This window comes from Mustelus asterias, chromosome 21 (assembly GCF_964213995.1).
Source record: "Mustelus asterias chromosome 21, sMusAst1.hap1.1, whole genome shotgun sequence".
Taxonomy (NCBI): Eukaryota; Metazoa; Chordata; class Chondrichthyes; order Carcharhiniformes; family Triakidae; genus Mustelus; species Mustelus asterias.
In genome coordinates, this window is record NC_135821.1 from 3,060,055 (window position 1) to 3,074,359 (window position 14,305).

Sequence of the window (14,305 nt, forward strand, 5' to 3'; positions counted from 1 at the left end):
CAAAGGATCGTCCCTTCATAGGGGAGAAGGAAAGGAGAGAGTGCAGAATATAATGTTACAGTCATAGAGAAAGATCACCTTAATGTATTTGATTTGATTTATGATTGTCATATGTATTGGGATACAGTGAAAACTATTTATTGCGTGCTATACAGACAAAGCATACTGTTCATAGAGAGGGAAAGGACTGCAGAATATAATGTAACAGTCATAGCTAGGGTGGAGAGAAAAATCACCTGAATGTATTTGATTTGATTTATTATTGTCACATGTATTAGTATACAATGAAAAGTATTGTTTCTTGCGCGCTATACAGACAAAGCATACCGTTCATAAAGAAGGAAAGGAGAGGGTGCAGAATGTAGTGTTACAGTCCTAGCTGTTAAACCTCAGTTGCAGTCCAGTAATAAAAGATGATGCAAGTCCAGCTTCTTCACAAAGTCATTTTATCCTCATTTACAACTCCACATACACACACACCCAACACCCAGTGCCACCTCTAACCCCTTTATATATCCCAGTGAGTACCATTAAACAACTAATATACAAATTAGGTCTAAAGTGGGAGGTTGCAGTTAACCCGTTCCTGACAAGAGCTGGAGTGTGGAGAAAGATCAGCTTAGTATAAGCTTAATATAATATAATTAGTATACAGTGAAGTATTGCTTTCTGCACGCTATACATACAAAGCATACCGTTCATAGAGAAGGAAAGGAGAGGGTGCAGAATGTAGTGTTACAGTCATAGCTAGGGTGTAGAGAAAGATCAGCTTAATGCGACGTAGCCCCATTCAAAAGTCTGACGGCAGCAGGGAAGAAACTGTTCTTTAGTCAGTTGGTACGTGACCTCAAAATTTTGAATCTTTTTCCCGGTGGAAGATGGTGGAAGAGAGAATGTCCGGGATGTGTGGGGGCCTTGATTATACTGGCTGTTTTTCCAAGGCAGCGGGAAGTGCAGATGGAGTCAATGGATGGGAGGCTGGTTTGCGTGATGGACTAGGCTTCGTTCACGGCTCTTTGTAGTTTCTTGTGGGCTTGGTCAGAGTCATATCAAGCTGTGATACATAGAATCCCTACAATGCAGAAGGAGGACATTTGGCCCGTCTGGTCTGCATGGACCACAGTCGCACCCAGTTCCTTTTCCTGTAACCCCACGTATTTACCCTGCTAATCCCCCTGACACTAGGGTCAATTTACCATGGCCAATCAATCTAATCCAGATATCTTTGGACTGTGGGAGGAAACCGGAGCACCCAGAGGAAACCCACGCAGACACGGGGAGAACGTGCGAACTCCACACAAACAGTGACTCGAGGCCGGAATTGAACCTGGCACTGTGAGGCAGCAGTGCTAACCACTGTGCCACCGTGCTGCCCATACATCCGGAAAGAATGCTTCCTATGGAGCATCTGTAAAAAATTAGTGAGAGTCGTAGAGGGCATGTCAAATTTCCTTGGCCTCTTGAGAAAGTAGAGGCGCTGGTGGGGCTTTCTTGCCTGCCCCTCCCTCACCCCCCACAATGTGACATGGAAGAAAAGGGAGAGAGGAAAGGGGAGGCAGCCAGGAAGAAGGGGTCAGGGGTTGGCTGGGGTTGTGTGGTAGAATATAATGGCTTGTCTTTTCCCCCAATGAATAAAACTGAGATTTATTTTCTGACTGAGGTGAGGGGTCACATGATGCTTATTAAAACAGTCACTGCTGGAGATCAGAATTTGCCCATTTCTGAAAACCCAGGTTGACATCAAGCAGCCCCAGCTGACCTCCATTGGAGGTCAAGATACATCTTAAAGCACCCACAACCTGTCCACCTTTTGTTTCCAGCCCTGACCCAATCTTTTCCTTTAACATTATTCCTTTCTCAGAGTTCCAATGTGCAGAGTAGACGGGGCAAGTCCTTAATCCATCTCCTTGCTCGCTCCAAAAACCAATTCAAATGAATCCAATTCATTGTCCCCACCGGCACGGTAGCACAGTGGTTAGCACTGCTGCTTCACAGCTCCAGGGACCTGGGTTCGATTCTCCTCGTGTCTGCGTGGGTTTCCTCCGGGAGCTCCAGTTTCCTCCCACAATCCAAAGATGTGCGGGTTAGGTTGATTGGCTATGCTAAAATTGCCCCTTAGTGTCCTGGGATGCATAGATTAGAGGGATTAGTGGGTAAAATATATGGGGGTAGGGCCTGGGTGGGATTGTGGTCGGTGCAGACTCGATGGGCTGAATGGCCTCTTTCTGTACTGTAGGGTTTCTATGATTTCTATGAATTCGGCATTTCAGCTACGACTCTCATCGACTTTTACAGATGCCCCATCGAAGGTTCTAAACCCCGATGTGAGGCAGCAGTGCCACCGGGGCGGCATGGTGTCACAATGGTTAGCACTGCTGCCTCACAGCGCCAGGGACCCATGTTCGATTCCAGCCTCGGGTCACTGTCTGTGTGGAGTTTGCACATTCTCCCCCATGTCTGCGTGGGTTTCCTCCGGGGGCTCCAGTTTCCTCCCACAGTCCAAAGATGTGCGGGTTAGGTGGATTGGCCATGCTAAATTGATCCTGGTGTCAGGGGATTGGCAGGGTAAATGTGTGGGGCTGTGGGGGTAGGGCCTGGGTGGGATTGTGGTCGTGCAGACTCGATGGGCCGAACGGCCTCCTTCTGCACTGTAGGGATTCTATGATTCTATGAAAACAATCTTTCTAGTTGTATCACAGCTTGGTGTGGCTCCTGCTCTGTCCAAGGCAGAAAATTACAAAGAGTCGTGAATGAAACTCAGTCCGTCACGCAAACCAGCCTCCCATCCATTGACTCTGTCTACACTTAGAATCAGTAGCTCCTACGCTTGATCTTAGTCAAGAGGCCGAGTTACTCTTTGCTTTGAGAAGATCACGCAGTACTCACAATGCTGCCGGGGTTTAGAACTTGCTTAAGACCCCTTTACATGTCGCCTTTGTAGCGTTGGTGCCTGTATGCTCATGTTACCCCAATTAATTCTGAATTACAGGCAGATGCAGAAAAGAAATACCCAGATAACGAGTAAGAAACATTCCAGCTAGCAGATTGGGCAGACCTCCTCAGGCGCTGCTGCGTGATTTCACGGTACAAAAGGAAAACCTGTATGGAGTCCTCAGAAATATAAAACCCCCTTCACCGCTTGATGAAAGCTGCCCCCAGTCTTTTGCAAACACAAATATTGTGCAGCTTATCAGTGGAAACTTCTATCTAAACAGCGTCTTGGCTAAAGTAGGCGTACAGAAGTTAATTGAAAATCCCTTAATCGCCACGCTCCGGTGCCTGTTCGGGCACACTGAGGGAGAATTTAGCACGGCCAATGCAACCTAACCAGCATATCTTTGGACTGTGGGAGGAAACCGGAGCACCCGGAGGAAACCCACGCAGACACGGGGTGAATGTGCAGACAGACAGTGACCCAAGCCAGAGAATTGAACCCGGGTCCCTGGCACTGTGAGGCAGCAGTGCTAACCACTGTGCCACCATCGACTGCGATAAGGTGGCCCAAAAAAAAGCACGTGAAGGAATGATAAAAGTGTAAAAATTTGAGTTGAGTGTCGTTTCTCTAAAGCTTAAGTTTAAGGCTTAATTATTGGTGTCACAAGTAGGGCAGGCGATGGCCTCATGGCATTATCGCTAGACTACGAATTCAGAAACTCAGCTAATGTTCTGGGGACCCGGGTTTGAATCCCGCCACAGCAGGTGGTGGAATTTGAATTCAATTTTAAAAAAACAAATTTGAAATTAAGAATTTACTAATGACCATCAAGCAATTGTTGACCATAATGAATGGTGGAGCAGGCTTGAAGGGCCGAATGGCCTACTCCTGCTTCTAGTTTCTATGTTGTGGGGGATGAGGGCAGAGGAAGTGATGGCCTAGTGGCATCATCCTCAGACTATTAATCCAGAAACTCAGCTAATGTTCTGGGGACCCGGGTTCGAATCCCACCACGGCAGGTGGTGGAATTTGGATTCAATTTTTTTTTTAAATCTGAAATTAAGAATCTACTGATGACCATGAAACCATTGTCGATTGTCGAAAAAACCCATCTGGTTCACTAATGTCCTTTAGGGAAGGAAATCAGCCGTCCTTACCCGGTCTGGCCTACATGTGACTCCAGAGCCACAGCAATGTGGTTGACTCTCAACTGCCCTCCAAGGGCAACTAGGGATGGGCAATAAATGCTGGCCCAGCCAGCGACGCCCATGTCCCACGAATGAATAAAGAAAATATTCACACTGAAATGAAGTTACTGTGAAAGTCGCCACACTCCGGCGCCTGTTCTGGTACACTGAGGGAGAATTTAGCATGGCCAATACACACAACCAGCACATCTTTCAGACTGTGGGAGGAAACTGGAGCACCCGGAGGAAACCCATGCAGACACGGTGAGAACGTGCAGACTCCACACAGACATTGTGAGGCAGCAGTGCTAACCACTGTGCCACCGTGCCACCCTTTCCATCACATTGACTAACCAAGAATCTCTCCCACTCCATAGAACCACAGAAAAGTTACAGCACAGAAAGAAGCCATTCAGCTTATCTTGTCCATGCTAGCCCAAGGACACCCTTCTAATCCCACCTTCCTGCACCTGGTCCTTAGCCCTGTTGCTTACAGCACTCATGGTGCAGATCCAGGTACTTTTCATAAGAGTTTAGGGCCTCTGCCTTGGGCAGTGAATTCCAGACACTCACCACGCTCTGTGTAAAAAGGTTCTTCCTCAGGTTCCGCCTACACCTACTGCCACTTATCTATATCCCCTTACGAATAGATTAGCTTGGTTATAATCATAGAATCATAGGATCATACAGTGCAGAAGAGGCCCTCCAGCCCATCAAGTCTGTACTGACACGTAAGAATCACCTGACCTCCCACCCAATCCCATTTACCAGCACTTGGCCCATGGCCTGAATATTATGACGTGCCAAGCACTCATCCAGGTACTTTTTAAAGGATGTGAGGCAACCCGCCTCCACCACTCTCCCAGGCAGCGTATTCCAGATCTTCACCAGCCTCCGGGTATAAAAGTTTTTCCTCACATTCCCCCCCCCCCCCCCTCTAAACTCCCTGCCCCTCACCTTGAACCTATTTCCTATGGTTGCTGCCCATGGGATCTTGCTGTGCGCTAATTGACCGCCTTATTTCCTCCAACATTTGAGGAAGCTAGTTTATTTAGGGCAAAGAAAGGAAATCGAGACTTGGTTGCCTTTGTCGGGATGATAGACACATTTATTCATTTGTAAATAAGTACCATCAAGCATCTCAAACTCACACGGACAAAGAGTGCCTCGCGAGGATGGACGCCTTTGTCCCAGAAGGATTCTCTCTCTCTCTCGCGCAGTTTCGTCCTTGAGTTGGCGCCTGGTTACTTTTGACGCGGGAGCTAAAGCGACGCCTCACATCCCAAATTCCCAGAGTGCAGCAAAATAATGGCGCCAAAAGAACCAGGTCTCCAGGAAAGCTGCCTCACATCCAAGTTACCAACATGGAGTTGTGGCTAAACCATGCGGTATGGAGTCGTGCAACCTCCTCTGGCCAGGCTCTGTCTCAATGTCCAATCTACGGAGTTAAAGAACTATCCAAAATACTCTTCAGATGAGTTAGAGGGTCAAAGATCATCCCGTTGGGATGCAAAGCATCCGTTAGGTCAACAATAGGGGCTTATATTCAAGATATAGAGATCCATTGTATGCTTTAGATAAACTGTAGAGGTATTGGTGCTCTATAGCTACCTACAACATGCATTAGGTGGACTACAGGGGTCCATACGTCCTATAGAATGTGTTAGGAACACATATCTGCAGACATATTGTTGAGTAGACCATAGGGACACGTGAAAAGATTTAGCATAAGGGAGGCCAAGGCAGGGGTTACTCTAGAAACCAGCCCTTTCAGTGGTCCACCATGTACCTCATAGTGGTTTGCATCCGTTCAGGTGTACAGGTAATGGCTTGTCCTCACATTCTCCCCTCTCTCTTTACACAGCACAAGGTTTACCAGTAGTTGTAGCCACTTCCGTCGGCTGGATAGTACATCTGGAAATTGCTGCTGTTGTACACGGGCCCAGTGCGGCTGGAGCTGAACCGGGTGGCTGTGATGTTGGACTCCAGGTAGCCGTAGGCGGGCTGGAAGAGGCACTGGGGCCCGTCGCCCGCCATGGGAGGGGGGTTGGTGCCCCCGGTCAGCGGCTTGGGGGCGTTCCGGGCGGTGTAGGAATACTCGGGCACAAAGGACCAGTACCCCACCAGGGGCGCATAGGTGGCACGGATGTAAGCCTGCCGGGGCACGTACTCCTGCGCCATCTGGCTGTAGTTGTACGGGTTGGTTGGCCGCACAAAGCAGCTGGTCTGCTGGTATGTCGGCTGCTGGTGGGGCATCCGCATGGTGCGCGGCTGGTAAAAGGACTGGTGCTGGGTGTAGCCGGGGGTGGATGGGGCAGCGGGAGGGCCAGGGGGCACCGGAGGGTAGTTAATCAGAGGCGGCCTGCTGGGCATGGGCAAGGTCCCACTGGGGAAGCGGGAAGGGTACACGTTGGTGCCGTACTTGCTTCCGCAGTCGTATGCAGCGCCGGGCAGCTGGAGGTTGGCGCCGGACGTGTTCTTGTCCTGGTAGCTGATGGCCATGCCTTCCGAGCCAGACGGCTCTGCCTCCGTCTGCGAGGGGAATAAGGTGCCATCTTTCGTTGCCCCAGGCAGCTGAAGACTCTGCCCGCAAGTGTTGTCCTCATCCATGCTGCCTGTTGTGCATTCGGACCCCAGTGAGTCTGAGCTGGCACGCCCGGGCACAGGTTCAGCATCTTGTAGGTCGTGTTTCTCCAGCGGCAAGCAATCTCTCTTGGCAACCGCCATCCTGGCGTCGTCATCGGCGAGCGTGAAAGCCACCATCTTGTGGACTATTTCCTTGCAACCGCCACACTTGGCCAGACCGAAATCCTCCTTGTGTTTGGCGGCAGCAAGCTGCCCGGGCATGTCTCTTCCCTTGCCCACATCCTTGGCAGCCTCTTTCCTGGTGGAGGAAGCCATCCCTTTCAGGGCGTGGCGCGAGGTGCTGTAGCTGTGCTCGGATTTGATGCCTGTGCCACCCTGGGCTTTCTCCTTCAGCTCCGGGGAGCAGGCGTGGGGCGTCTCCGGGACGTCCGGCTCCTTCGGGCCGGGGCACAGTAACTTGGCCAACTCGTCGCCGGGCTCGGCCTGCAGCCCGGCATCCACGGGGATGGCGTGACCCGTCGCTTTGGGCGCCTCGCGACGCTCGAAGGCCCCGGGTGCGGCGGCCGGCTGCCGCCTCTCCGGCTTCAGGGCGGGCGCCGGCTCCTCGCACAGCTTGGCAAAGACGGGCAGCTGCCTCCGGGCCTGCTCCTCCTGGGATCCGCCGGAGCTCAGGGGCGGAGGTGAGGCCTCCACCTTCTTGTCCCCGGCGCAGCTGAACATGTTGTTCTGGAGGAAGTCCTTGATGACCTGAGCCTCCTCCATCACCACCTTGTTGTCAGGGGCCTCGGCCTCGTTGATGTGCTTCAGGGAAAACTGGGCAAGCAGTTGGCAGATCTCCTTGTTCGAGGCCACTGAGGCGCCGCCCGTATTCGAATCCAACTGGAGCAATTCTGCGGCCTCTTCCTTGGCAAGGCCACCTTTCTTGGGCACCTGCTCTGTGCCGCCAACGGACTTTAAAATATTGTTCAAAAAGTTGCCCTTGTCCTCGCTGGAGCCTGGCAGGCCCACGTCTTTCCGAATGGAATGTTCCAGCACAGGTTCTGCTTGGCATTTCTCGCCCGGTTTGGACTGGCAGAGTTCGAGGTTGGCGTTTTCGCCCATGATGCTCATGTATTCCAAATGCACCAGCAGGGACACGTCATCCTTGCCACACCTGTCCAGCGCCTTCTCCTCCTTGGCCTTCCCGCCGGCCTCGGGCATCTCCCACTCGCCTGCGTCTCCGTTCACTTCCTCCTCCCTCTCCACCTTCTGGCCGGAGTTGAGTTGGGCCGTCAGTTGCTGGACCCGTTTCCAGATCTCAAAGCAGGCCTTGTCCAGCCCATCCTCGGGGGTGTCCTCGTGGATCCAGGTGTAGCGCGGGTACGGGCCCAGAGGGAAGGAGCACTTGCCGTCTTTCTGGGCGTGGGCCAACTCCAGCTTGGCCAGCATGGCACTGCGCGGGAGGAGGAGGGGGCTTGGAGTGGGTGGGTGTGCGCTCGGAGGATGGGGGGCGGGGGGGTGGGTTTTTTTGCAGAGCGGGTTTAGGAGCTGGGCGGCTTGTGGCAGGTAATCAAACCTAACTCAACAGTTGCTGCACAACTTTACTGTTACTGAGCAACAACCTTACAACTGTAAATAAATAGGTACGACCTCACAATATGGCACTCCGATAAGGGGTTCTACATCAGCGGGGCTCAGAATCTCAATAAACATTTCCTCCTTTGTGAAGTAAGGTGATTTTTGTCACTGTAACAGCTGTGTTTAAAAGGATACAGCGGGTGAGGTCACAATGCAGTGTTAAAATGGATAAAAGTTTTAAGAATTGTTAAAGTGGGCGGCACTGCGGCTTGGTGGTTAGCACTGCCGCCTCACAGCGCCAGTGACCCGGGTTTGATTCCCAGCCTCAGCCCCTGCCTACATCAACAGGGATGAAGTAGAAAGGGTCGAGAGCTTCACAAGTTTTTAGCTGTCCAGATCACCAACAACCTGTCCTGGTCCCCCCCATGCCGACACTATAGTTAAGAAAGCCCCACCAACGCCTCTACTTTCTCAGAAGACTAAGGAAATTTGGCATGTCCGCTACGATTCTCACCAACTTTTACAGATGCACCATAGAAAGCATTCTTTCTGGTTGTATCACAGCTTGGTATGGCTCCTGCTCTGCCCAAGACCGCAAGGAACTACAAAAGGTCGTGAATGTAGACCAATCCATCACACAAACCAGCCTCCCATCCATTGACTCTGTCTACACTTCCCGCTGCCTCGGCAAAGCAGCCAGCATAATTAAGGACCCCACGCACCCCGGACATTCTCTCTTCCACCTTCTTCCGTCGAGAAGAAGATACAAAAGTCTGAGGTCACGTACCAACGGACTCAAGAAAAGCTTCTTCCCTGCTGCTGTCAGACTTTTGAATGGACCTACCTTGCATTAAGTTGATCTTTCTCTAAACCCTAGCTATGACTGTAACACTACATTCTGCACCCTCTCCTTTCCTTCTCTATGAACGTATGTTTTGTCTGTATAGCACGTAAGAAACAATACTTTTCACTGTATGTTAATGCATGTGACAATAATAAATCAAACCAAATCGAATCTGTCTGTGCAGAGTCGGCACTTTTCTCCCCCCATGTCTACGTGGGTTCTCTTCAGTTTCCTTCCACAGTCCGAAAGACGTGCTGGTGAGGTGCATTGGCCGTGCTAAATTCTCTCTCAGTGTACTCAAACAGGCGCCGGAGTGTGGCGACTAGGGGATTTTCACAGTAACTTCATTGCAATGTTAATGTCAACCTACTTGTGACACTAATACATACACTTTAGCTTTAAACTTTAAAAACCTTCCTAGGGAGGCGATGACCTTGTGGTATTTTTCCAGAAACTCAGCTAGTGTCCTGGAGGCCCGAGGCCGAATCCCGTCACAGCAGCTGGTGGAATTTGAATTCAATAAAAAATACCTGGAATTAATGATCCACTAATGACCATGAAACCATTGTCAATTGTTGGAAAAACCCATCTGGGCCACTGATTTCCTTTAGGGAAGGAAATCTGCCATCCTTACCCAGTCTGGCCTACAAGGCAGGAGAATGGGGATGAGAAAAATATCAGCCATAATTAAATGGCGGAGCAGACTCGATGGGCCTACACATGGCTCCAGAGCCACAGCAATGTGGTAGACTCTCAACTGCCTTCGGGCAACAAGGGACTGGGTTCAGTTCCTGGCTTGGGTCACTGTCTGTGTGGAGTTTGCATGTTCTCCCCGTGTCTGCGTGGGTTTCCTCCAGGTGCTCCGGTGTCCTCCCACAGTCCAGGAGGTTAGGGTGCATTGGCCGTGCTAAATTCTCCCTCAGTGTGTGTACCCGAACAGGCACCGGAGTGTGGCAACTAGGGGATTTTCACAGTAACTTCATTGCAGTGTTAATGTAAGCCTACTTGTGACACTAATAAATAAGCTTGAAACACATTGTTTAACACAACTTGTGATATTCTTCCCGCTGCTATTGCATCTAATCCGTGGTCCATTGATCATAATTAGCTTGTCAGTTGCTCTGTCCAAATACGTCAAATAATATATAAAGTAATTGGGGCACCAAATCATAGAATCCCCACAGTGCAGAAGGAGTCCATTCGGCCCATCAAGTCTGCACTGACCACAATCCCACCCAGACCCTATTTCTGTAACCCCACATATTTGCCCTGATAATCCCCCTCACACTCGGGTCAATTTAGCATGGCCAATCAATGAGATCATTCGGCCCATCAAGGCCATGCTAGCTCTCTGTAGAGCAATTCAGTCAGCCCGATTCTCGCCCCCCACCCCGCACCCCCCATTTTTTCCCCAGAGACCTTCGCAAGTTTATTTCCCTTAATCGCTCATCCAATTTCCTGTTGAGATCATTTACGATCTGCCCTTCCACTGCCCTCGTAGGCAGCAAGTTCCTGCTCATTATCACGGTGTAGAAAGGTTATTCCTCACATCCCCTCCCTTGCATCTCTTGCTCAAAGCCTTAACTCTATTGCGCTTGTCCTTAGAACCTTAAAATGCAGAAGGAGGCCATTCGGCCCATCGAGTCTGCACCGACAACAATCCCACCCCAGGCCCTATCCCTACAACCCCACGTATTTACCAAACTAACCCGCTAATCTACACATCTCGGGACACTATGAATAATTTAGCATGGCCAATCAATCTAACCCACACATCTTTGGACTGTGGGGGGAAACTGGAGCACCCGGAGGAAACCCATGCAGACACGGGGAGAACGTGCAGACTCCGCACAGACAGTGACCCAGGCCGGGAATCGAACCTGGGTCCCTGGAGCTGTGAGGCAGCAGTGCTAACCACTGTACCATCGTGCCGCCACTTAACTCTAGTCTTTATACCCTCAGCTAATGGAAACAGTTTCCCTTCCTCTACCTTATCAAAACCTGTCTGCCTCCATCAAATCCGCCCTCAACCTCCTTTGCTCCAAGGAGAAGAATCCCCATCTTCTCCAACATATCCTTGAAGCTAAAACTCCGCAGCTCTAGAACGATTACAGGGGAGGTGATGGCGTAGAGGTAATGTTGCTAGGCTAGTAATTCTTTTTTATTCATTCGTGGGACATGGGCATCGCTGGCTGGCCAGCATTTATTGCTCATCCCTAAATGCCCGAGGGCAGTTGAGAGTCAACCACATTGCTGTGGCTCTGGAGCCACATGTAGGCCAGACCCAGTAAGGACGGCAGATTTCCTTCCCTAAAGAACATTAGTGAACCAGATGGGTTTATCCAACAATCGACAATGGTTTCATGGTCATCAGTAGATTCTTAATTCCAGATTTTGTTTTTATTGAATTCAAATTCCACCATCTGCCCTGTCGGGATTCGAACCCGGGTCCCCACAGCGTTAGCTGAGTTTCTGGATTAATGGTCTAGCGATAACACCACTAGGCCATCGCCTCCAGCGGCCCAGACTAATGTTCTGGGGACATGGGTTCAAATCCCACCGTAGCAGCTGGTGGAGTTTGTATTCAGCTGACAAATCTGGGATTATAAAACTGGTGATCTATCATCGATTAGCGTAAAAAAACATTAATGCCTATTAGGGAAGGGAGGAAATCTGCCATTCTGACCTACATATGAATATCAAAACCTTTCCCATTGTTAACATGATCCAGTAGATATGTATTCCCTGGATTGCTCGCTGTCGTGACAGGACCAATATACTGGGGGGCACCTTTTGACCATAAGCCTAATTGGGGCCAGCCATGTTACTACAACAGCAAGTCCGAGGTTCAGAATCCTGCGGTGAGTAACTCACCTCCTGATTTCCCCAAGACCTGTCCACCATCTACAAGGCACAAGTCAGGAGTGTGATGGAATATTCTACACTTGCCTGGATGGGGGCGACTCCAGCATCACTCAAAAAGCTCAAAGTAGCCCCGCTTGTTCAATAACCCATAGAATCATCAAATCCCTAGAGGGCAGAAGGAGGCCATTCGGCCCATCGAGCCGCACTGACAGCAGTCCCACCCCGGCCCTATCCCCACAACACCACGTATTTACCCTGCCAATCTCTCTGACACTAAGGGGCAATTTAGTATGGCCAATCCACCTAACCTACACATCTCTGGATACAAAGGGGCAATTTAGCGTGGCCAATCCACCTAACCTGCACATCTTTGGACATTAAGGGACAATTTAGCATGGCCAATCCAACTAACCCGCACATCTTTGGACACTAAGGGGCAATTTAGCATGGTCAATCCAACTAACCCGCTCATCTTTGAATTGTGGGAGGAAACCGGAGCACCCGGAGGAAACCCACGCAGACACGGGGAGAATGTGCAAACTCCACACCGACAGTCACCCGAGGCCGGAATTGAACCCGGGTCCCTGGCGCTGTGAGGCTGAAGTGCTAACCACTGTGCCACTGTGCCGTCCCATCCACCACATTAAACATTTATTCCCTCCACCGCTGATGAACAGTGATAGCAGTGTGTACCATCTACAAGATGCACTGCAGCAATTCATCAAGGCTCCTTACGCAGCACCTTCCAAACCAGCGATTCCTACCACCTAGAAGGACAAGGGTATCTCGCACATGGGAACACCACCGCCTCCAATTCCCCCTCCAAAGGCTCCATGCTGACTCGGGAATATTCCTTCACTGTCGCCTGGTCAAAGTCCTGGAACTCCCTCCCTAACAGCGCTGTGGGTGTGCCTACACCGCAGGAACTGCAGCAGTTCAAGAAGTGAGCTCACCACCACCATCTGAATTAAGGGCATTAGTGATGGGCAATAAATGCTGCCCTAGCCATATCTAACATGGAATCATAAAATCCCTGCAGTGCAGAAGGAGGCCATTTGGCCCATTGTGTCTGCACTGGCAACAATCCTATCCAGGCCCTATCTCCGTAACCCCACATATTACCCTGCGTGTCAACCTGAAACTAAGAGGCAATTTATCACGGCCAATCCACCTAGCCTGCACATCTTTGGACTGTGGGAGGAAACCGGAGCACCCGGAGGAAACCCATGCAGACACGGGGAGAACGTGCAAATTCCGCACAGACAGTCAGCCGAGGCCAGAATTGAACCCGGGTCCCTGGCACCGTGAGGCAGCAGTGTTAACCACTGTGCCGCAAAGCGTCGCAGGAACAAATTTAAAAAGAGCAGCGCCCAGGGGATTAATGGCTTGAATTCTGGGAGTCACCAGGGTAATCCTGGAGAGGTCGGCGACCCTATCAGATGGAGATCTGCTGTGAGGATGTGCGAGAAGTGTAGCAGTCACTGTATGAGGGAAGTGAGTGCAGGCTTTCCTGAGCGAGTTGGGGGAGTGGGGGGGTGGAGGGGGGAAGGGTGTTGGAGTGGAGTAGTTGGCGGGGGGGGGGGTGCTGTGTTTGTTGACAGACTGGTGACAGACGGCTTTGGCACTTGCCAGCAGAGTGGCAGATGAGGAATGAGCAATGAAAGTGTGAGCGCAGTTCCTGGCAGGGGAGAGCATCATTCATCCAGAGTGTGCGGTGATTAAACTGGGACGAGACGCGCCGAGGGTAATCTCATTAAGCACTGAGCTCAGGAAGCCTCTGAGAACCACCTTTGCCTCGCTCGCTCCTCCTTTCCCAGGCCGCATCGCTGTCACCGCACCAATTTGAGTTCCCTGACCTGCCAGAGGTGGGTGACTTTTATTTCCGATAGGAAATAGGTGGGCTGGAGAGTTCCAGTAGTTTGAAAATTCCTCACGAGATAATATCTCGGCCTGCTCACTCAAGAGTTGAACCCTTTCCAAATCCTACAACGTTTCCTTTGCTTTGAAATATCGACTCCTGATTCATTCAGCACCATCGTGTTGACTTTGTCTTTTTTTTCCCCAAGTTACCATGGAAACGTCAGGGATAATCCTTTTTTTTTGGAACGCACTCAAGGACATTAGATCGAAGTCGGAGATTGGGCTTGGCACGTTGGGTGGGTGGTAGGGGGCAGGGGAGAATTTGATTTGACAGCAACCTGTTGCTCCAGTCAAACTTTGACAGATTTGGAACGCTCTGTGTGACTATGACGGGGATGTATTTCCCCCCAGTTATTTCCCTGAGCCGGTTCATAGAAACTAGACGCAGGAGAAGGCCATTCGGCCCTTCGA

At 50.6% G+C, this 14,305-nt stretch overlaps 1 protein-coding gene across 1 annotated transcript; it reads right to left on the reverse strand.

The window, feature by feature from the left end:
- Nucleotides 1–5,994: 5,994 nt before the first annotated feature.
- On the reverse strand, nucleotides 5,995–8,136 carry LOC144509487 (uncharacterized protein C1orf94-like). The gene has a single exon (XM_078238394.1). The coding sequence runs from the start codon at nucleotides 8,134–8,136 to the stop codon at nucleotides 5,995–5,997; it is 2,142 nt and encodes a 713-aa protein (XP_078094520.1).
- Between the last annotated feature and the right edge of the window lie 6,169 nt (nucleotides 8,137–14,305).